Genomic DNA, 24,061 nt, shown 5'->3' with positions numbered 1-24,061 from the left:
CCAGCAAACTATGCCAACAGAAAAGCTAGAAACCCTCTAGAATGTCAGTGAGATTAACGAATTACAATGCTGTTGGAAATAATGGTGATATTGCTACTATTCATAATTATGCCTCCTCATGGAAAACAATGTAGAGTTTTCAATACACGTGTGCATATATAATTTCGTCTGATTATCACAACAGTTTATAACATAGGCAGGCTGAGTGTTATTAAGTCCTCAATGTAGAGGAGAAAGTAAAAGCTAACAGCACTCTGTTATTCATTCATTTATTAAAAACCTATTTGTTAGTTAGCTGCTACATTCCAAAATTGTTGCTGGAAGTGGAAGGGAATAGAGCAAAACAAAACGAAGTCCCCTCATTGGTGAGATGGACCAAAAATACCCAACCAAAGGAACAGACCGGTAAATACATTGTGATAAGTTAAGGAAAGAAGCAGAATATGAATGGTTGGCAAGAAGGATGGCTGAAACTTTAAATAAAGAAAGAAGGGAGAGTCTCAATGAACAGGTACACTTTAAGTGAGACCCTCAATGCAGTGAGGGAAGCTACTATGTGAATGAGCATCTGTGGGAATGGCAATGTGGGAAGAGGGAACGGCAGGTGTGAGGGCCCTGAGGTGAGAGTCTGCCTGGCGGGTCTGGGAACAGTGTGGAGACCTGCGTGTTCAGTGAGAGCTGAAAGTGGACCTCATAGCCTTGTTGGCTCAGCAGCTCCCACGTGCCCTATGCATACATGTGCTATATTACCACAGCGTATCTTTGAGTTCCTCGATCAGCATGAGCCACTCTGAAATTCATCAGTCATTGCTCATAATTGTGAATTAATCAATCCACAACATGGAAAGCACACTGCTAGGGTCACTGTGGAAAGACCACAGTGACGACACCTTCCTTATAGACATAATGGCCAGAGGGAAGCAGAGAGTACAAGGACATGGGAACTATTGCCTACAAGTCAGCCCAGACAAACTCAAAACAAGAAGCAATGTGAGGGCCGTGGGGTCCAGGGTTAGGAGGGGCTGGAGTGATAGCAGCTGGGGACATGTCAGGAGGTATTTTAAGGACACAGTGTCTTCTCCCTGGTGTCTCTGCCCAGCCCGGCAGCTTGCTGCAGACTCCAGACCCACTCCGGGGAGTGACCACGTGGGCATTGTTGATCCGGCCCCGACTCTGAGATCCTTGATGCTGAGACTTCTCTCTTTCATTTTTTTCTTAGTCCCGCTGTACCTAGCCCAGTGCCAGGCATAGAAAAAAAAACGGCCACTGAAAGTTTTAATCCATTCATAATTTGTTTGGAAACCAATGGGTCCATGTTCCCCGGAGAGGAAGCGAAGGGCACTCACAGCTCTTCCTAAACTTGTTTCCTTTATTCTACTACTACTTGTGAGCCAGGCGTTTCCTATGCCATTCCCCGCTAACTTCATTTGTGCTGGTTTCAGATGTCTGTGCTTCTAGGACTACGGAGAACACCAATACCATTTCTCAATCAGTGACGCCGTTTGACACCACCATTCCGTCCTGACAGCTCTTCCCGAGACGGCAAGCATATCTGTGAGCCTTTATTCTTGCACGCAGTGCTATCCGTTTTCCTTGCAACAGGCTCCTCACGCGCCCTGGTGCCTGAAGGCACGAGGGCTCCCACCCGTTTTTTCCCCACGCACTAACAGTCTCCGTGTTTCCCCACAGCTCTCGTATTGTATCTTTCTTCTCTTCCTACAGACACGTGCTTCTCCCTGCGAGTATCGTTCATGAGTTAAAAAAAATTGCCAACTTTTCCAGAGGAAAAAAAATGATCACCTCGCTCAGCAGCAGTGTTATTTCCCTCTGTACTTGAAATAGATCTGTGAAATAAATGTTTATTTCAAAAATGCTTTAACTAACTTTGGAGGTTATCCACCAACTGTGGATGTGGAGTCAGTTGCTGTGTGATCTGGACAAACACATAAACTGGGAGGATAATTTCTAGGCTTTTTTTGAGAATTCAGAAGAAATGCCAGTAAACAAAATGTTCTATAAATGTGCGGGGTTTATGCTTTACTGGCATCTGGTGTGATAATTTGAAGAGCTTTTCAAGTAACACTGATTAAACCTGTTTGACAAAGACCACTTACACCTTGCAAAACAGTCTGCTTTATTGTAACGAGTGTTTGTAGTTACCACATTGGACTGTGTCCAGGACTATTTGCAAATGTACATGGAGACTTCTCAGCTTATGTTATTCTTCCTGTTGTATATATCATTTGCGTTAGACGAGTCACTAAGATGCTTGGTATTTTTTTATATAATTTTTTCCTACTCGATTGTTGTAGGTGAAAAGATTAGGGAAAACAGCTTACCTCACTCTCTTGGCCCCTCCTGGGAAAGAAAAGGATTCCAAATAGAAAGGAACAGCGTGTGAAGGATGGTTCTGTGACAGCGAATTTATTTTCTGCTAAGTATATTCAGCACATTGGCTTGGATTACAAGAGCACTGTGAAGAGCAATGTATTTGAGTATTTTAGTGATATTTAATTCCTCGTCTGCCGTTTGTCCATGGGTGATTTTGTGTGTGTGTGCTCTTTCCTTTGGGCTCCTAATTAGACTTTTGCAATCATTAGTACTATTCAAATAGATTAATTATGTCAGTTGACATCATATTATCTTGTAAACCACTATAGGTTTTAAGACGTTTTCTCACTTTGAAACTTATTTTTAAGAGGTACAGTTCTCACACTTCCCAAGGGCGGCCTACTGGTAGTTACCATTTGTCACAAAGTTGTATTATATATTTTACACAAACAGGTTCTGGACCTGACAATATAAAAAGACAGGTACCTTAGAACTAATGAGACCAAGATTCAGAAATCTTAAGCAACTTGCCCAAGGGCATGCAAAGAAGGTTTATTCAAATTTAACCTCATTGAAAACTGGAGGTAAATGGCATATAGACACAAATGCAAAAAAAAAAAAAAAAAAAGAAAGAAAGAAAAGAAAAAAGAAAATCAATAAAAAATTCTGAAAAGTGAAAAATGAGGCGACTCCAGGGGTAAGATGTAATAATAAAAATTTCATGCTATACGAAATAAAGGTAGGCAGTTTTGACAGTTGACAGGTCAAAGCAATGAAGGAAAAATGATTGCTTACGATAATTACATTTTCCATTCGATACAATCCCACTAGTAGCTGGGGAACCGGCTAGTCCTGAGTCGCTTCTGGTCCGTCAGAGGGAGCCCCTGTGATACCGTGGAGTGCTTCTGCCCCCGGGAATCTCCACAATAAGTTCAACGGCCAGCTCAGCTCCGGCCGTTCTTCTAAGTCCTCCACTGCGGACAGCTGGGGAGACTGCAGAGTGTAATTTTGTACAGGCAATTCTACAAATGGTCAAAGCAATATGGCCCAGGTTTTCAGGACTATAATTCAGAACAACATTTTATCCAAGTTGAAAGAATGTTGCCTGGGTGCAATGTTTTATAAATGTTATTTTTCGATTGAGGAAAAAAAAAGCATTCGCGGTTAGTGCTGAGGATGGGATCTGGATATTGGTTATTCTAGGTCTATGGTTCACAGAAAGTCTATTTTCTTTGGCAGCCGCCTGGGTGGCGGGTAGAGCTGTGGCCGAGGGGAGCCTGCAAGTGAAAATGTGGGCTGTGCTTCGGGCTGACTTGGCGTGGACCCCCGGCTGGCCCGCTTACTGGCAGCCTGGCTCCGAGCTCCCGGGGAGGGGCTCCCTTTCCTTCTCAATGACTTCATTTGTCTCTCAGGACTACTTTGGTGACTGAACAGAACAGTGCAAAAGGATGCACTGTCATGAATGACTGTCTCTAATTACTGTTATCCACGGAGATCCTCTGCTGAGCCTCAGCTGACAGGAAGTTCTGCTCGACAAGATGTGAGCTTGGCTATGGCAGAGGCTGTGTCTCAGGGTAGGGCTGTGTACTTGGAAAACCACTCGGTTTTCCCACAAGAACCTGAGGATTATGGAGGCCGTGGGTTCCTATGAAACTAACAGGTGGCCGAGTTGACACTTCGGTCTCTCTAGAACCAAAACACGTGACTTTCCCCCTTCACCCTGCTCTCCACCTCTTTTAAATGCTTTCTCCAGTGTTCTGCAAAGATTCCTTCCCAAATGAGTTCTACCTATTTCCAAATGTAGAAATATTTCTATACTTTTTTTGCTTAATTTTAACCCAATTGTCATAAGATGAATATTTTCAGGTCTCTCATATCTACCGGCTGAACAAGCAGAAGAATGACTTCTGCAAACACTTAATCTTCTTAACATCTATTGCATTTTTTTAATTAAAGGAAAACTTTATGGTTTTAAGTTCTAGGAAACTAAATTATACATATGTTAGCAAAACATTTACATTAGGTAAGTACATTTAACCAGCAATTTTCTAGCTCCCCAAATACTTATTTTTAATATCCTGTTTGCTCTTTATGACCTATCTACCCTATTTGAAATCTGTTCAATTTATACAGTTAGTAAATTACTTTTCCATAATTGTAGTAATTATAGTCTTCTTCATAAGCTTAAACTTATTTCCCAGAATTCTACTACAGGAAAGCGTTTGTGATAAAGTCCAGATATATTATGAGAGTTTAGGAAACAATAAAAATGTTTCCCTAACATTCAAAAATATTACTTAAAAATAAATCTTCTCTATTAATGAGAGGCTATTCATAAATTAACACAAAACTTACTCTTATTTAATCCTTTAGGAAGTTTTTCTGAGTTATTTCAGTAAGAATATCCTAGCAAAAAAAATTTTATCAAGTGACCCTCATGGTGAGTGAAAAAGTTCTTAATTTACTCAGTTAAACAATATCAAAAGGACAAAATAAAAATATTAAATAAAAATAAGTTCTTCCCTGGCTGGTGTAGCTCAGTGGATTGAGTGCGAGCTGCGAACCAGGCATCGCAGGTTTGATTCCCAGTCAGAGCACGTGCCTAGGCTACAGGCCATGGCCCCCAGCAACAGCACATTGATGTTTCTCTCTCTCTCTCCCTCCCCTCCCTTCTCTCTCTAAAAAATAAATAAATAAATAAATAAATAAATAAATAAATAAATAAATAAATAAAATCTTTTTAAAAAGTTCTATGCCATCATCTAAGAGACTGACAAAAGCAAAAGAAGTATAACTTTCGGTCAGGGAGGCTGTGCGGAAACAGCTACTAGCACTTGTGGCCGGTGGGAATGCAAACTGGTATAAGCCTTCAGGAGGAAAATTAGGCCATACCTAATACAACCACACATGCACTTACATTTTGACCTAGGAATCCCATTTCTTGGAATCTACTCTGACAATACGCCTCCAAAAAATGCATATGCACCACATTAACCATTGTAGTATTATCTATAGTAGTAAAATGTTGGAAACAACACTACGGTACATCCTCACAATGGAGTGCTGTGCAGCCACAAAAAAGAATGGGGAAAATCTCTATGAACTGATCTGGAATGATTTCCACAATTAAGTCAAAGCAGAAAAGTGCAATAGAGTATAGTATGCTACCTTTCAGGTAAGAAAACAAGAAGAAGATGGAAGACATGATTTGCTCATTGAGGCAAAAGGTATACAGTAAGGATAAACCACAAAGCAAACAGCTGTAGGTGGAGAGATGCATCAGCTGACAAATGGTGGGTGGAAATGGGATGCAAAGGAGGGGAAATCATGAGTCTGTATGAATAAGGAAGAAGTGAGCTGTTACTTCTGTAGGTAGCCCTACTCAATTGCCAACTTCTGGTTTTATCTCAGACTATAAATGTTCTTGTATAATTTTTAGACTTAGATCTATAGTAAGGTTTCACATCCTACTCCTAAATAAACTAATAACTAAAATCAGGAATGTAAGATAACCTAAAATGAAATACAAACAGTAACAAGTAAATCTAATTCCATTACCAGTTAATAATAAAACCACTTTAAAGAAGACAGGAATGAAATAAAGAATCTAAGTATCCTTGAAAAACTGTTATTCTGACTGGATTCTGTAAAAATAAAAAGAAACATATACAGATAGTGCACAAGCCAATAAATATGTTTCTTAAAGAAGTGTGGGTTAGTAACTGTGACATGTATACACTGGGGTTGAACAAATACATTAACATAATGAAGATCATGAGAACCAGATTGCTCACTTTTGGAGAAAGAAGTTACAAAGGAGGAAAGAGTGGAGGCTGGAATGAACTCTACGGTGTTGAACTAGAAATGGTATAAATATATACAATTTCCTAGTGTTGTTTGCAGAGACTGTTTAATAGCAATGACACTCCTGTAGCAATGACCACACCTAGTGCCCAGATCTTGGTGTCTAACACCATCCTCTGTCCTTGAAGAAGAGGGGATTCCAGGACTGGGGCACGGAATATATAAAACTATCCTAGAATATCCTGTGGTGGCAAAAATGAGGAAGTGATCAACAAACGATGGGAAACATCTGAAAAGGCACTCCCGATATATAAACCTGAAACAACTTGAACTAAATAATATTAACTTATACCCATAGACTAAAATAAATATCCACCAGTCTATAGTGATATGAATAAATTATTGATTAAATAAACAGTTGGGAGAGAAAACCAATCCAAGTTCAGGGGGTGAGGGGAGATTCCATTAATACATATAGAAGGGAAGAGGGAAATACAAAAATCACCACTATGCAGATAACACACTAATACCACTGTAGACAAGATCCGCTTATGCATGCAAACTAGAATCAGTTGGCCAAATTTGGAGGAGAATCAGGGTATTAGCATAGACTTCAAGTATCTTCCCTAAAATAGAGGGAAAAATAGTACCTTATGGGAGAGAAACCCAGTGGATATCCCTATAAGATGTATGAGAAGGGTGCAGCATCATTTATGTGGTGTTCTTGTGAGAGGCACAACCTAGTCATGGGAGAACACCCAACAGGTCCAAATCAAGAGACATTCGGTACAATAACTAACGAGTTCCCATTCCAAGTGTCAAGGTCAAGACAGGTAAGGAAAGTTGAGAAACTGTCACAGATCGGAGGAGACCGAAGAGACACAACAGCCACGTGCACGTGGAACCCTGGATTGGATCCTGAAACGTGATGTTCAACGAGTGAAATGCGACTGAGGGCTCTAGTTCAGGTGATAACATTGTATCCATGTTATTTTCTTCGTTTTGATTATTGTACTATGATTGTGTATGTATGTCGTGTACATTAAAATAAGTTGAGTAAGGGGTATATATGAATTCTACTATTTCCCCAACTTTTCTATAAGTCAAATAATTTCAAAATAAATGTTAAAATAATTTGAATTCAAGCAGCTGAAGACTGGAGAATAACCATGTGTAAAGCAGCTTCTTTACCTTAGCCCTTGAGCTATAAATCCCATACATCACTCTTAATACATATATACCCATTATATGTATATAATACATATATTCCGCATATAATACATGCACGTATATATACACACATATACACATATATAAATACTGAAGCCTACATGTTAAAATCAGTCCCCAAATGCCTTCTGGAAGGCAATAATGTGATGTTAGTGTCCACACTCTCTAAATCAGCCCAGAGGACTGCATTTTTCCTGTGTCAGTGGGTACAGAGTTGTCAGGAAGTGTCACAAGCACTTTCCAAAACTGCCACGGTAGCCCCTACATGGCTCTTTTTCTGCCAGGTTAAGAGGTTTCCGATGAAAGAATTAGATTTTCATCTTGTAATCAATTTGTTGGAAAAGGCTTATACTTTATCATTTTGCATTTCCAAACTATTAATTTCTGCATCTTAAAAATTGCCTGGAGGTAACTTTAAATTAAACTTTTCTTGTCTTACATTTTAAAGGCTGATTTAACATGTTTGTGAGAGACACAAGCAACCTGATGCCCAGTAATCACAGACCAACTGGATAGGAATCCGAGTATGACATGGCAGAGTTAGAGTGATTAAAAAAAATCCTGAGGCACTCAGGAGAAACAGAATTTAATATCTGCCAATTCCACATGGAAATTAAATATATCCTGAAACTAACTTCTCCAAATCAAATCCAAAGGAACGTAATAACAATTCAACACAGATCATTCTCAGATTTCTAAAAAAAAATGTTGCATGGCTACTATTAAACTATGCGAAATGTTGATCTCAAAACCCAAGACTCCCAAGTGGGTGGAGGAAAATAAATGTCAATCCTCCCCAAGTGACTGGAAGCCTGGAGGTAACCCATGGGCTCCACCTGGGAGGGGAGCCACATGCAGAAACCGTTCTCCGACTTGACCTTGCCTCTCTCTTTGTTCCGGCTGCTTTCCGTAGAGGGACAGGTGGTTTGGGGGCATTTTCTGGGGTTACAATTCAAATGATATTTCATGGTTTTCACTTTTAATGGGCTAAGAAAAAGGCATTTGACGAAAGTCACTACAGAGTTTTGGAGAAATAATTTATACTCTAGGGGCATTCTTAAATCGGTAACTTGGCAATATGAGATTCCAAAAAAAAAAACAACAAAAAAACCCAAAACCCAACACCCAAAAAACCCTCCTTGCTCCTTCCAGTGTTGAATTGCAAAAGCTGCATCATCGTTCATGCTTGTCTTGCTCCTTGGGGACACTCCACATTCAGAAACCAGTGAATAAATGACAGTGGTCCTTACGCACTGGGTTCCTAGTGGTGTCAGTGGAGCCAGGAGGCATGCAAGGAAGTCAGGAGCTGCTTTCTGATCCCTGGCATTTTTGTCAGTAAAGAAAATAAATGCCCTTGGGATGATGTGTTTTTTTTTGTAAGATTAACGAATTTCATGCTTCCTCTTAAAATTCAGAACTTGGCAGTGGCCAGGAATGAATAGTTACCCTAGATGCCATGCACTGAGGTTTGCAAAAGTCAAAGCCAATAGAAAGTACATTTCCTCCTGGACTGACTGCAGTTACAAAACGTCAGGGTGCTTGATAAATACGGCCATCCGGGGGTTACTGAATCATGAGACAATGGATGAGGGGGAGCAACCAAGGCATGTCTCTGTTGAACCATTATGTTTAAGCAGGCTCATATTTTTAGAGTTGACATTCTAACTACACTTAATTAAAGAGGTTGGGGAGTATAGACATAGGCTCATTCTGAGAATACATTATTGATGAGCATACTGTTAAATGTTTAACATTTAGACATCAAGATGGTGTAATTTCACAGGGAAGGAGCGTGCTGCTGCTTGTGTGGTACCCAGGAATGGGCATTCTGGGCACCACCTGTTGGAGGTGGTTGTCAAAGTTGGCCCCAGAATTCTCTGGGCTGTGGCAACCGCCAGTGGTTCTTGGCATCCCGGGTCCTGTTCTAGGAATGACTATTTCAACATCCGACTGGACATTCTCATTTTTGGTATCCCTGTCTCTCAAGCCCAACAAACCCTAAATGGATGGAAGAAATCCATGCGTGCCACGCCCCAGACTAGCTTCTCCGTCTTCTCCATTTGCGGACAGCACCATCTTTGTTTCGTGAGCTTATGTCTCATTATAGTCAGTGCATTTCTTTCTTTGCCCTTACATTTAGTCGCCTATATATAGACATGAAATCTTTTAAATTATTATGTCCAGCTCTATCATGAGTGCTGTCTTCCCTTCTCTTTCCCAGATGGCCTCTCCAGTCATACTACCATTGGTCTCATCCTTTGGAATCCATCCTTTTTGTCTGCTGGATGACTATTTAGGTCCCGCCTTTCCCTGGATTATACTGCCCTGTGACACGTCATGGCCCACAAAACAAAGTCAAGTGTTTGGCCCAACTTTCAAAGCTTCAACAGTCCAACCCTGACTGATCTCACCTCCCAGTACAGACTGGCCAGTATGTCTGTTGTTGCCATATGGTTTCTTCAAATGGCATCATGCTTACTCTTAACTTCCTATCCCTGTTTTCAAACTAGCCACAATTTAAGTCTCCAACAGTCGCAGGTGACTAACTTTAAATAATTAAAATTAAATAAGGCAAAAATTCCGTTGATCAGCCTCACTGGGCATATATCAAGCACTTAATGACCACACATGGCTGGTGCCTACTGTACTGCACAGCATAGACACAGAACATTTCCTTTGCTGCAGAAATTCCAGGGAACAGGGCTGACAATACCAGGTTTTCAGTTTCCCTCAATACACCCATCCATCCATGAAGCCAGAGACTAAGAGTTACTTCCTAAACACCTAGTAGGAATTCGTGTGAGCAATGGTTAGCTCTGAGGCCAGATATAAGACTTTGGAGAGATCACTGGACTTGCTCCTGTCAGTTTTACCATCTGTACAATGGGGGCCATAATACTGACTATTTAATAGGGTTATTGTGAGAAGTAGAAGGGCAAAGTGATTACGGCATTGCCTGGTATGAAGTAAGTATTTGGTAAATGCTAGCTATCGTCACTATGTATGTGATATTCTCCAAACTGGACTCAGACTCATGCAAATAGGGGAATAAAGTTTCCTACAACGCTTCCAGGTTTAGAATTTGGATGCTACGACTGCGAGTAGCCAGACATTTGAACATTCTCTCGTGGACATCTCCCTTCTCTCAACCCTGAGAAGTACACATGTGGGTCTTCAGCCAGGAATGGATGGTATGAGGCACATATTAAGTTGAACCTCCAGTAACTTTTCAAATATTTTATATTCAGACTCAGTGATTCATTGAAAAACACTGGAAGGCTGATTAATGAGGGGACATGTGTATTTCACCTCGTAGCGTCACCTCCTAAAAGTCAGCTCCTGTGCATGATCCGCATGCTCGAAGGGCACTGCGTGTTGGTGTTTGCAGAATGATTCCTGGGCGACACCCCTCAGGACTATCGGTGATTTCAGTTCCCCCATCTGGTTGGGAATTACACAGCAGCTTTTGGACTATGGAATACATTTCTATGAGTATGTTAACTCAGAGGAGTTTGAAACACTGAACCGTTCGAAAAGACAAAGAACTAACCTAACAATCATCAAGAACACTGACATTTGGAAACCCAGAAGACACATGCACGAATGACAATACCCGGGGCTCCGAACAGCCATCCTGAGCCGTCTGCTGTAACCTCTGAGAATCCTCTCCTTGAAGTTGATGAACTTCCTCACAGAAGAGGGGACCTGCTTCCTCAGGGAGAACTGACTCCTTCAACTGGCGTGAGACTACTGGGGGACGGACTTGGGCTGAGTTAGGACAGGGCTCATTTTCTCAGTCGGTCAGCCCGAGAACCACATCAGCTCTGGCATTCGAAGGGGTCAGCACCACTCTTCCAAAAGCCTCTCCCATGTACTATCTTATTCCTTTATCTGCTATTATTCTTAGGCTTCTCATGAAATAAGGTAGTCTCTGGAGCCTTGAGATTTTAATGGTAAATACTGATTTTTTTACATTTATTTTTTTAAAGATTTTATTTATTTACTTTTAGAGAAAGGGGAAGGGAAAGAGAATGAGAGGGAGAGAAACATCAGTGTGTGGTTGCGTCTTGAGTGCCCCCCACCAGGGACCTGGCCCACAACCCAGGCACGTGCCCTGACTGGGAATTGAACTAGCGGCCCTTTGCTTCACAGTCTGGCACTCAATCCACTGAGCCACACCAGCCAGGGCTTCGTTTTTTTTTTTTACATTTAAGTATCACTATTCTCCTTCTTGACTATCCCCATACCTTAAAAATTAAAAATGTGCTGCATCTAGATACATCTCTTCTTGGAGATAATGTCATATATTCAATGACCTATTTTTCAGTGCTATTTCTAATATTTACTTCTTCACAGGTTATAATAAAGGAAATTCTTAGTGTAGCAAATTATTTAAATCCATATAAAGAAAAAAAATCAAGGACATGTCTTCTTTATGCGGGACTGATATACTGTTATTTGAAGGACAAGGTATAATATTTCAAGCTCTATTTTAATTTAAATTCTCTCCTGGCAATCTTACCAAGTATCTGTAGACATAATATTTGTAAGTGACTTATAAAGTCAAGAGTTTTCATATAGCATGAAAGTTCTCAAAATTTTAAATTATGCCCAAGGACATTAATGCCAAATTCTCTTTCAGAGTAAGCAATGAAAACATGCCTTTAGCCCTGGCTGGCGTGGCTCAGTGGATTGAGTGCCGGCCTGGGAACCTGAAAGTCACCGTTCGGAACCCAGGCAGGGCACATGCCTGGGCTGGGGACCCAACAGGTCCCCAGTTGGGGGCGCACAACAGGCAACCACACATTGATGTTTCTCCCCTCTCTTTCTCCCTCCTTTCTCCTCTCTTTAAAAATAAACAAATAAAATCTTTAAAAATATATTTTTAAAAAACACACACACCTTTAACAATCAGAGTAATTCACAGAGCCATGTCTTCTAATCTAGCTCCTACCCCTGTTTCCTTGGAGGGTTGTTCTTTAATATACCGGTCACAAAGACAATAAGATGAAGAGAGTAAAATTCTAAAAGACTCTTATAATATTAAAGAAACAAGCACTTCTATTAAAAGATCTTTATAATGTTAAACATCAGCACTTCTAGTCTTGAGCTAATCATGAATTAAAGGAGTGATTCGAGCAGTTGGAAGATCTGTCTCTAGATAGATTTTATTATTCATATAATTCTATACACATGTAAATGCTATGTTTGTGGGAAGGAAGTCTAAGCACCCTCCATAACACTACTGTTTTTAAGATATCTCAATAAAATGTTACAATGTCACAATGTTACAATGAATGGATTTATTATTGGAGTGAAACTAAAGATTTTATTTTAGCTGTTCATCAGGACTTGGAGAGTGATCTAAATGCCTCAGGAGGTCGCCCCACCCCCCTTATCTATCCCATTATCACAGGGACTTTTACGTAGGATGGTCCTGGGACTGGTTTAAGTTTGCTATTTGTGGAAACTCACGTGGTTTAGTGTTTTCTTTAACAATCCACTTGCTTAGGTCTCTTTATATTTCTTAGTGTCTAGTTTCCACAGCCATTGCTTCTACCTCAGTTTCCTCTTATCTCCTCAAATTGGAATTGGTAAGAATGTCATTAAACTAATGTTTATAGTGTTTGATTTTTACCTGGGGTTTTTGGGCCTTTTGGAGTCTATTTAATTCCATTCTATAGAATCATTAGATATTTTCCCTTGGCATGCCTAAAGCTAAATATCTGTGTTATCACTTGAACTTAAACATGACAGTAAAAACTATCACAGATTAGTAAAATCAGATGTTAATTAGTAAAGACCATTACCTTTTGATATGATTATCAAATTAACTATTTATCTATGGAAAACACTGAAACTGAAGGGTAAACTAAAGTGAAATGCAAAATCCCAAATGCAAAGGCGATTCTCTAGCCACCCTGAATCATTTTGACATGCTCTGCTTTCTCCTGGTAAAATAAATCCTTCTGTAGCTAGTTCTCCTAGAAATTGGAGAGCTTGGGAGGGAGTAAGAGGTATTTTAGTGAACTTCCTATGATAAATGGAACATCTTGTATCCTAAAGGATGTCAGACTTGCAAAAATAGGAGTGCTTCATTACAAGCTATTGGTTGGTGTCACGTCATGTGGCAACACAAATTCCATGGGAAAATCTAGTTTATAATGTCACATTTGCAGCTGCCAGTCAATAGGAAACGGATGCACTATCATTACGTCAAGTGTGTGGACACTGGATGAACAAGAGTTGACGTGGGGGGTGAAGGAGAGACGCAGATACACACCTTGGAATGACTACTTGCCCGTTACACCGAGTAATTTTAGGTTTGATGTGCTTTGCCTGCTTTGATCCATGGGAAAATCTCCTTGATTCAGAATAGAAATTGCAATCCCATAAATCCCTTGGCATGCCTCAAGCTAAATATCTGTGTTATCACTTGAACTTAAACATGACAGTGAAAAAACCAGCATTAGCAAGAATTTGGAGGTTAAGCAAGGCCTGCTTCTGTGTTTGCTGAATAGTCTCCTTCACTATACCATTCTTAAGGCATTGACGCTACAGTACCACATGAAAACACTTTCATACATGCAAAGTCCACTAGTAAACTGTTTTCTAAATGTAGGAAATTGATAAAAAATGCCACTCATGAAAGGCTGCTGGGTATTAGCCAACTGTTTTCTTTCTTTCTTTCTTTTTTTCTCAGCAGGTTGTTAGGACAACTTACACATTTTGCCAGCATTACAAGAGAACACAGCAGATGATGAATGTTCAGGGGGAATGAGAAATGTTGAATCGGTGACTACAAAAGAAAGGCGGAGGTTAAGGCAGGTGGGGTAAGATTTCAAAGGATAGAAAATAAAGTGTTTTTAATTTAAAAAAAATCTCGGCGCTTTTAGGAAAGTACATGGGCAAAAGCAAGTTCTGTAGGTAACAGTGAATTCAGATTCTAAAATAACTGTTTCAGCTTTTGTTCCTGGGTAAGGATTGTATTTCTGGCTTGTATTGTTGACAAGGCTCTTGTCTTATACAAAGTGGAGATGAAGCTTGAGAGCTTGCTGCTAAGTACAATTCTTGAATTTTTCTTCTTCTTTGGTTGAAAAGAAACAATTTTCTATGCTTAGGGCCTAGAGGTTTTTGAAACATGGCATGTCCGGATGTATCAGCCAGTTATAGCCTATATACTGCAGAATTCTTTGTAACTAAAAATTTCTTATCAGATGTATAACAGAATCCGTGATGTAGAAAGTCTTTGAAATAGGAGTGTCTCATCCAAATGCTTGAATGAATGCCTTGTGTTTATTTTATGTCCTCCTGAAATGCACCGTCACACAGTCCCGTACCTTATACAGAGAGAACCTGAGTTTATTTACTAGAAACAATAAATGCCTATCTAGCAACATTTGCCCCGAGCACGAAGTTGTGAATACACTAAATACCTAGAAGATCAACACCTCTCGCAGGCCCTAAGAACGTCATTTGTGCACCCAAGTGGCAACTTATTGCAGGACACCAGTCCTTTGACTGACCTAACACAGCTTCCTTGCGGCCGGCCCTAATTCACAGCTTGACAGCGGCCGTCACAACGAGAGAAACAGGCTCACAATCTGATTCGTTGCTGCCAGCCCTGCGCTCCGAGAGTCCATTAACAACAGGGATATGCACTTTTTAAATGACTGAATTAGCCACCGTGCCATTAATCGAGTAGGCTCACAAAGCAAAATACAATAGCCTCTTACTATATTCCCTTCCATTTCTCTGTCTGCTTGTTTCCATTTATTCCATTCACAGAACACAGGTAGAGAGCCCTGTTCTCAGCGGACGAGGCTCTCTCTCTTCTACCTGCCATGCTTAAACCTGAGCAAGGCCCATCCGCGGGAGAATGAGTGCATGGACAGTGCTATAATGCCTCTTGCCATGGAACACATGTAGTGCCCACCTTGAACTTCATGTTTGATGTTTCGTAATAGTTTCTTGTCATTGGGCTGTCTCGAGACATAATAATTGCCTAGTTTAAAAAGACAGAGAAAGTCTAGAAAGTTCCATGCCACTACTTTATCTAATCTATGATTGCCCAAGGCCTAAATTATAACTACAAGCCTCTTGACTGGCTTACCCCCTCACAGCAATTGAAGGACATTTCCAGATCAAAGAACTCAAACTTTCCTTGATGAAAATTCACATACATTCTCTAAATCTTACCAGACAGACTCAGTGGCAGTGGGCCTGGTGAGATTGGATCATAAAATGTGTCAACAATGCAACAAAGAGCCATTGACAGATCATGAAATCGTCACATAACTTGCAAATATTTGGGGCCTACACTGTAAAAATTACGTATGTTACTGCTATTTGACGCCAACTGTATTTGACAACACTAGTTCAGCGCAGTCTTCTGTGCTCCTTCACTCTACACTTGTCAAGGTAGGGCTTCCCTGGCCCTCCAAATGCGGGTACGTCCTCCTCCTGAGTTTCTGGGCTTCTGATTTCCTAACCCTTTATCACAGTTGATTATAATCAATGTAACTACATGAAATTCTCCCAGAGCGAGAAAGCTGTGTGTCTAGCTTACTCAGCATAGTGAGTTGAATTAATATGTGAAGATGATCAGTGTCTCTAGGATAGCCTAAGACATTAGGCCATAAGGTTGGACAAACACATCTTCAGGCCTCACTTGCATGGAACTACAGAGAGAGTTTTGTCTTATCTCGCAGTCATAAGCATCCCATAAGATTCCAGTAATAAAAAATATCGCAGAACAAAACAGAATCCCTGTCTTTGGTCTCACATTCGCCTTTCCACACCGACAACTTCTTTTTTCCTCCCTTTGGTTCTCACAGTCTGTAAAGTCATAGAAGGTGCCAGATGTTTGGAGGAGTTTGTCCCACACGCCCTAGATTTTTAAACGAGAAGCAAGATTTATTGTAGCTACATAAATGTAATTTCAGTCTTAATGAGGCCCCTTGTCAAACGGAACAATTCTTATACACGGAGGGTTAGCATCAGGGCCAAACACTCGAAATAACCGCAGGATATTAATGGAACAACAATTTTTGCCCACAAACTGTTTCCCTCTAGGAAATTTTAATTCACATGAATTTTTCAAGAAAACCCCTTTGCATTCAGGCAACATTCTAAAGTGAGGCTGAAAGGAGTTGTGTATAAAACACAGTAACCCCAGGGGTAAGGGCCTATGCAGAGACAGCCAGTGCCTCCAATTACAATCTTGTCCTGCTGCACAGGTTCCGAAAGAACAGGCTGGAAAACACTCTCCCGTTCCTTCCTCGCTTAGGTGCTGCACAGCACGCCCACTTGTTTAAGGGCAGAAATTGAACTGCAAGTGGAAGCTGGCTGGGCTGTGCTTTGTGCTGGGGAATCCCACATGCTCCCGTGGAGCCACTGAGCATTCCAGCAAGGGTGAACGGACGCTTTTCCTCTGCTCTAAAATGGGTCTAGCACCATCCTCAAAGCTGTCAGCAACTTTTTAAGGATCTTTACCTAAGAGGCAGGGAGTCATTCCTTTTTTCTACATTAGTTACTTGATAAGAATTTTCTGAGCACTGTCTCAGTGCAGCTCATGGAGTTAAACTTCCTAAAGGAAGACTTTGGAAATGCATCGCTTAGGAAGCTTAACTCCATGCCCTGCGCAGAGCCAGGGACCCCCCCCCCCCAAATTTGTATCTAGTAACTGTTGCAGGAAAAAGTAATAACTTCACAAATGCACCCCATTACTAACCAATGCAACCCCAATAAATTTAAAAAAATAATAAAAATAAAATAAAGTAAGCAACTAGGGAAGAAAAAAATGCATTCCTAGTATTCTTGATTCTTTTTCTAGGATTAAAAGACCTTACAGAGCCCTGACTGGTGTGGCTCGGCAGGTTGGGTGTTGTTCTGCAACCAAAAGGTCACCAGTTCGATTTCCAGTCAGGGCACATGCCTGGGTTGTGGGCCAGGTCCCCAGTCAGGGGAGTGTGAGAGGCAACAGATCGATCGGTGTTTCTCCAGCACATCAATGTTTCTCTCTCTTCCTCTCTCCCTCTCCCTCTCTCCAAAAATAAATAATAAATAAATAAAAAAGGTACAGAACCTTGGAAGTGAATGGAATACCACTGGGGTTTTTACTTGAACACTGAAAACATTTCATGTCATCATTGAATTGCCTTTCTTTAGCTATGATCCAAACACCCACTGAATTCTAAACAGTTCCACATCGCTTCCGATTATCTCGTGGACTTGTAAAGATCATGAGAACGTGCCACCAGCTCGACTCCTCTTTTCACTGGCGGATGACTGCGTGCCCCTGTTGACACTGCTGATGAGCACATACTAAAAAACAACCTACCCAACACATAAAACGGGACACGCGTGCAGCAGGCAGAGGTGGCTCATGCAGTTGACGGCAGAAGAAGTGAGAGTTCTGATGAAAAGACGCTAGAAGCCCACGAGTGGTGGGCTGCAGGTGCCAACCAAAGAGAGGGTGATTACGTATAATTTTTGTTGGATTGCTGATTTGCTCCCTGGTCGTTGCCGCTGCATTCATGAACACTGTAACACTGTCATCTCGGATGTATCTGTGTGGAAAATGGATTTGGCACATGTGACTAAGTTCTATGATAAATCTGTGAAGTAACGCTTCACACTGGGAGAAGTAATGGCAAGAACATATTTTGCTCCGTAGGTCTGTGTTGCTGGTCAGTTCTCACTGCCGTAGCAAAACCCGAGGAAAGAAAACTGGGAGGGCTTTCTCAGAGGTCTCTAGCATTAATGAATTCAATGAAATAGGGGAACTATGGGTATGAATATATATTAATGCAGGGCTATCCACCAGCTTTCCTTCTCATTAAAACCCTTGGTGGAGTCAACTTACTAGTGTTTCAATCAAATGATTTTTCCAAACTTTTAATCACACATGTAATTGGCATCTAGGAAAGCCAACTGACAGAAAGCTTAAGGATTTGTTTTACATCCAAAGAGCCAACCAGCACCAAGAAAAAAAGCCAATTAAGAAGTCACTGTTGCTCTTACAAGTTAAGAAGCCCATATGCTCATTCTTAATCAGGTTCCGCTCTAAATACCAAAGTCCACACATCCTCTTGCATCAATACATTGTGGACTGGAAAAAGACAATTTAACTGGGTTGTGAATTAGGCATTTTCAACCCAAAAGTATGAATAGTCTTGATGATTTGAAACTGGTTTTTAACATACGCAAAGATTTTTAGATTTTTTGATGAAAGAGCATTTTTATTAGCGTTATTTGGTAGAGTGTCTGCTAAAATTAATGCAAATGCCTATTTTAGAAGATCAAGTTTATTCTGATTATTTTGTAATTCATACCCCTCTCCAAAATCTTAACAAAAATATAGTTTTTGAATTAGAAGGGTACCTAAATAATTAACTTTTAAAAAACTCCCTCACTTTTCAAATGAAGTAACCCAAAATCACACAGATTCTTCCCTCCCACTGAAAGGAGAGAGAATAGCATTTCAATTTATTCTCTCCAAAACGATTTCTGAGATTTTGACGACTTCCTTTTGATTCTACTCACTCTCCTATCTTTTCATAAAACTTCAAAGCCATTTTCTCTGGACTTTCTAAGCACAACAGTGGCTAGCCAACCGGTTTCATTGTCAAAGCTGAATACCTGTAACCTCAGCCCATCTTCTTTGCACAGCGGACCTACGTTTCTGTCTTTGAACGCATGTTATAGTCCTTTTTTCCCATTCGACTCAAATCTAAGATGCCAGCAGACTTTACACGTGCATGCTGGTCCAGAGGTTTGCATAAATGACGAAGGCCCTCCCAGCCTGACAAATGACACTGTTATTTTGCACCACTCTGCTTGTCACCGTGCAATTGCAGTAAATGCAATTGAAAGTACTTTTATTTGAAGGCCATTTGACAGAGAGGAGAGAAAATACATTTACTCTTTCAAGGCCTGTGTATTTTCCTGGGAGAAGCCTGCCTATAAAATGTGTCCTTTTATCCTTGGATAGCTATTTGGGAAATATCTTTTGGCAGTGCAACCCCTGAGTGATTTCCCCAACTTAAGATGTGGGCTGTGATTTACAGACCTGCCCTGAATCTTCCCCACCTCTCTCCCTCCTACCTTCTAGAGACTGAAAGGCTGATTCATGCTTGTGTGTCCGACGCATTCTTTTCCATGGAATGAGGAAGACAATTTGCATATTTCAGCAAAAAATATTGAGTTATTTTCATCATAGATGTTTAAGGAAGGAGTTGTTTACTAATATTGAAACAGCACACGAATCACATCGAACAGCTTAAAACTGATTTTGCTCCCTTAGCAGACGGAGATTAATACAACCCAGGAGTTATTTTACAGAGAACACTGCAGACGCGCCCGCCCTGTCTTCTAGCTGTACCCAGAACCAAAGCCCACGGAACCAAAGGTTCCAGACGTGACCGGAACTTGAACACTGGAACCCTTTCAGAAGCAAAAGGTCAATGGCCAGGCACATCCCACGCAGAAGACCCTTATCATAAATGACTGAGTTCCAAAATCCTCTAATTAAAACTTGCCCTACCAGCGCTTGTGCATAGCCATCCCCCCAACCTATTAAAACCCTCCAGTTGTCTGCCATTGGGGGGTTTGGGCTTTAAGTCACACATCTTCCCATTGCCCTTGCTTTGTGCTCTGCAAATAAAGCAGCTCTCATTTTTCCACAGCAAAACTCAGTGTTCGGGGTTTGGGTCTGCTGCGTTTGTGTCTGGGGGTTGAGGGACGGGACAAAATCTCCTCCTGCTCCATTACTATATCTGTGTATCCGTGATTAGGTTGAGGTGACACAAATACGAAAGACACAGTGGTGTGGATTTCTTTTAGGAGACTCTTTCCGAACGCTCACCGAAATTCAACCAAGGCTACTTTCAGCTTCGTCAGGGTCATCAGCTAACTCAGTACAGCTGCTGGCTTATACAACCTCTAACAGGACTGTTGCTCACGGTATACAAGTCTTACTTTTCAGAATAAAGCAAGAAGAAAAATGCAAAAATAACGCGTATCCTTTGCTAAACGCTACTTGGTGTTGTGATTTGAAAAGCTTCCCGTCTTCCCCGCAAGTCATCACCGCTTGGAAGTCATCACAGCTCCGAGCCCGCCCCCGGGCAGGCGCCCGCACTGCAGCGCTCCTTACCTATGAACAGGTTCCACTCCGTGTCCAGGTCGGCCTGATTGGCCAGGCAGCCCTTCATGACGTTGAGGCAGTAGTTGTTGCAGGCCCGCACGGCGGGGAGTCCTCGGCAGTACGGGCAGTAGAGCATCTTCATCAGGGCGCGGATGCACCCTGGGGTGGGGCTGACCTGCAGGTGTACCGCAAAGAAAAGAAAATCTGAAGGAAGGATGCAAGGGAAAAAATGACACAACTCTCACTCTCACTCTCCCTCTCCCTCTCTCTCTCTCTCTCTCTCTCTCTCTCTCTCTCTCTCTCTCTCTTTCCCTTCTCTCTCTCTCTCTCTCTCTCTCTCTCTTTCTCTCTCTCACTCAGTAGTTCTGGTAAACCTCCAGCAGAAGAACAGAAAGTTAAAGGAACCATCAGAAACTTAACCCTTTGTAAGACTCGATCTTGAAGCCAGTAATTCCTGTTAAATACTTGTGTTTGGCACAGTAATAATCAATTTTCTTGCAATGTCCCCATCAACATTTTGATATCTATGTCACTGTAATTCAGCACTAAAACCTAGACACTGTTTCGCTGCAACAGAACATGAAATGAGATAATGCATGGGAAAGCAATTTGCGAAGTTAAAAGCCCCATAGAAATGTAGGTATTATTAAAGTTTAATGTGACACCTTTGGAAAATTTTCCAAGGGGTTATTTGACCCTGTTTCTAAAGGAGGCTGCCAGATACACTTCCTCTGTACATAACTTTTTGAAGAGGATCAATATCAACTGGTCTGGGATTTCTGAGATCCAAGCCAGCTTCAAAGTGACGGCGCTGCCAAGGCACTGGTTTCGGGCCCCTGAAGGTTTGCAGTCCTGGAACTCGGTGGAAAATGCATCCAGGGCTGAATGTGAGGGGCGAACCTTGCAGTATATAGAATTCGGAGCAGCTACTAACCAACTGACAATGGGAATAAGGAAAAGGCAAACATTCAGATACTGACAAAGAATAACACCCCTAACAAAGGTGGGGCAATAAAAGGTATTTCCACCTAAGTGGAAACTTTCAACAACTATAGCTAATCTGTCACCTTAGCCTTTTCATAGAAACCACATTTGAAGTTTTTAATCCAAGGTTTTGGTTTTCGTAATATTTTCTTAACTTTATGTGGTATACTGACAAAGTCCCTAATACATTATTTCTTGGAGGTTTATTTATTTATTTAGGCACTGAAAGTCCTAATTACTTTTTGTTGGTTTGTTTGACACTTCCCCCCAAGTTTTATGAAAATTTTCTAATGTACAGAAAAGTTCAATGGTTTTTCCTAGAGAACACCCACATTCCCACTCCTAGATTCTACATTTGATATGGTTCTACACTTGCTTTTTAACACATCTATCCATCCTTCTACCCATCTCTTAATTCATCTTATTTCTGACTCATTTCATAGTGATATCTTTTTGCTTTTTACTTGTCCTGGTCATTTAACGTTCGCTTTAATAAAGTAGAATCAACATGATTTATAATAGGAAGCGCATTATGTACTGCAAATCAAGTAAGTGAAGTAAAATAGAATTGACCTTTTTTCATTAGGAATATTTAGAGAGTGGTTTAATACCATCAATGCTAAAATTTATTTTCCAACAGTAAAACAGAGACAAAAAGGGAGAATAGAAGTAAGGAATCCAGTGACTCTCCTTCGAACGCACATTAGTGCCACCATTACCATCTTCTCCAGACGGGCTATTTTGGTGAAAATGCCAAATTTTATCCACAATTGAGTAGTATTTTTTAAAATTGTCCTTTATCTACATCTGTTCTAAGTCAGTCACAGAAACAGAGAGAATATTCTGCACTCTGCATACAGAATCAATGCAGAACTTCCCATTCTTACCCATTTTACTTATTCGGTGTGCCTTCAGTCCCGCACAGCTTTGTCCGCAGGATTTCGTTTCCCACAGGCTTCCAGTTTCTCTCCTGACCCTGCAGCCTTTCCCCAGAGACCTCCTGACTTTCATGAGCTGGCTAAGTAATGCTTCCTTTAGCTTGGTTGGGTTCTTTGATTTCCTTGCCATTGGGATTACATAACATGTTGCTTCTCCTCACTCAGTGGGCCAGGATAAACCTGGGGCAGCTGTCAAAACTGGGGATGAAAATTTGAGATCCCCTGGACGGGGTGGACTCCTTTGCCCCAGCATGCCCTACCCCGCGCTGTAAAACACGCACATCACTGGGAACTGTTAGGATTATGAGGTAGGCGCTCAGCGAGAGCTCCCTGAGCTGGACTCTCTGCTGCGTTCCCCCGTTTCCTTCGCCACATTGATACTGACGGGAAAAAAACAAGAAGCAGATGGTGGTACACATCTCACGTTCCATTGTTGTTGCTTTTTAACGTTGTCTTTAAAGGTTATTTATTACATTAATTCCACAGCTTTGTTTTTTCACGTTTGTTTATTTTTTTATTGTGTTGGAAGCCGTACAGTTTTCTCAGCCTGACATTTAAGAAGAGTCTCCAAACAGGGTAGCAACCCACAGAGAAAATTGAACAGCCTTAAAAACCTGAAAGAACAATGCTGCTCAAGTTAAATGTGGCTCTCTCGGCACTTTTGGAAATGACATCCTTCCTGGTCACATAAAGGCCGTTTGCAGAAGGAAATGGAGAGGATCAAAGTGGAAGCTTTCATGTTCACAGGCCCTAGTTTTGGAATCGACACAATTGCGTGCTTGAATTAAAATTTAAAAAAAAATTATCACTTCAAACTGAAGACTTTTAGCAGTCAGTCTCTGAAAAGAAGGTTGTTTAAATGCCAATTCTGTGAAGGGATATTTCTCTTTTTAAATGTTTAATGGCATTTTAAAATTGTGTTTTACCTACTTGAAAAAAACCTTTTTTATTTTCAAATCAACAGGGAACGACAGGAAATTGCAAAAACGGTAGTGTCCCGGGTGCCCTTCACGCCCCTCCCCGCAACGGCAGTGTCTCAAATAGCTGTAGCACAATGTCACAAAAAGGAACTTGACATTGGTACGTTGCTGCTAACTAGTATAGACCTTATTCTGTTCTCACGACTTTTTCTCCTTGCGTTCCTCTGGGAGTATGTGTGTGTGCTTGTACGTGTGTACACTTCTGTGCAATTTTATCCCAGGTACAGAGTTTTGTAATTCCACCACAATCAACACACAGAATTTTTCCGTCATGAGGTAAGGGCCCTCCTAGGCTACCTACCTCCCGCCCCCCTGTCCTGTCACCTGGCCGTCTATTGCCACTGACCTCTTTTCCATCTCTATAATATTGTCCTCTTCAAGGATGTTATTTAAATGGAATCATGCAGTAAGAAACCTTTTTAGCTTCACTTTTGAAAACTGAGCGTAATACCCTTGTCAATGCCCATCCAAGCTGCTGCACCGATCACTATTCATTCCTTTTTATTGCTGAGTAGTATTCCATGGTTTGGATGTAGCAGAATTTGTTTGCCTGTTCACTCTTTGCTATGAGGAATAGGACTTGGTTACTGGGAACAAAACTTCTATGGGCATTCGTGCACAGGTTCTCGCACAGTCTTCATTTCCCT

The 24,061-nt window shown here is 41.1% G+C and overlaps 1 protein-coding gene across 2 annotated transcripts in view; it reads right to left on the bottom strand.

The window, feature by feature from the left end:
* The window catches only part of GPC6 (glypican 6), a 1,006,549-nt gene that overhangs the window by 305,072 nt on the left and 677,416 nt on the right, over positions 1–24,061 (bottom strand). For both annotated transcript variants that reach the window (XM_045839077.1, XM_045839078.1), the window contains exon 4: positions 20,522–20,687. In XM_045839077.1, coding sequence (XP_045695033.1) covers positions 20,522–20,687 — 166 coding nt within the window. The remainder of the gene's footprint in view (positions 1–20,521; positions 20,688–24,061) is intronic.

This window comes from Phyllostomus hastatus, unplaced genomic scaffold (genome assembly GCF_019186645.2).
Source record: "Phyllostomus hastatus isolate PE091 unplaced genomic scaffold, TTU_PhHast_1.1 phas_contig_29, whole genome shotgun sequence".
Lineage (NCBI taxonomy): Eukaryota > Metazoa > Chordata > Mammalia > Chiroptera > Phyllostomidae > Phyllostomus > Phyllostomus hastatus.
The sequence above is the reverse complement of the archived record's forward strand: the minus strand, read 5'-3'. Positions and strand labels throughout refer to the sequence as shown.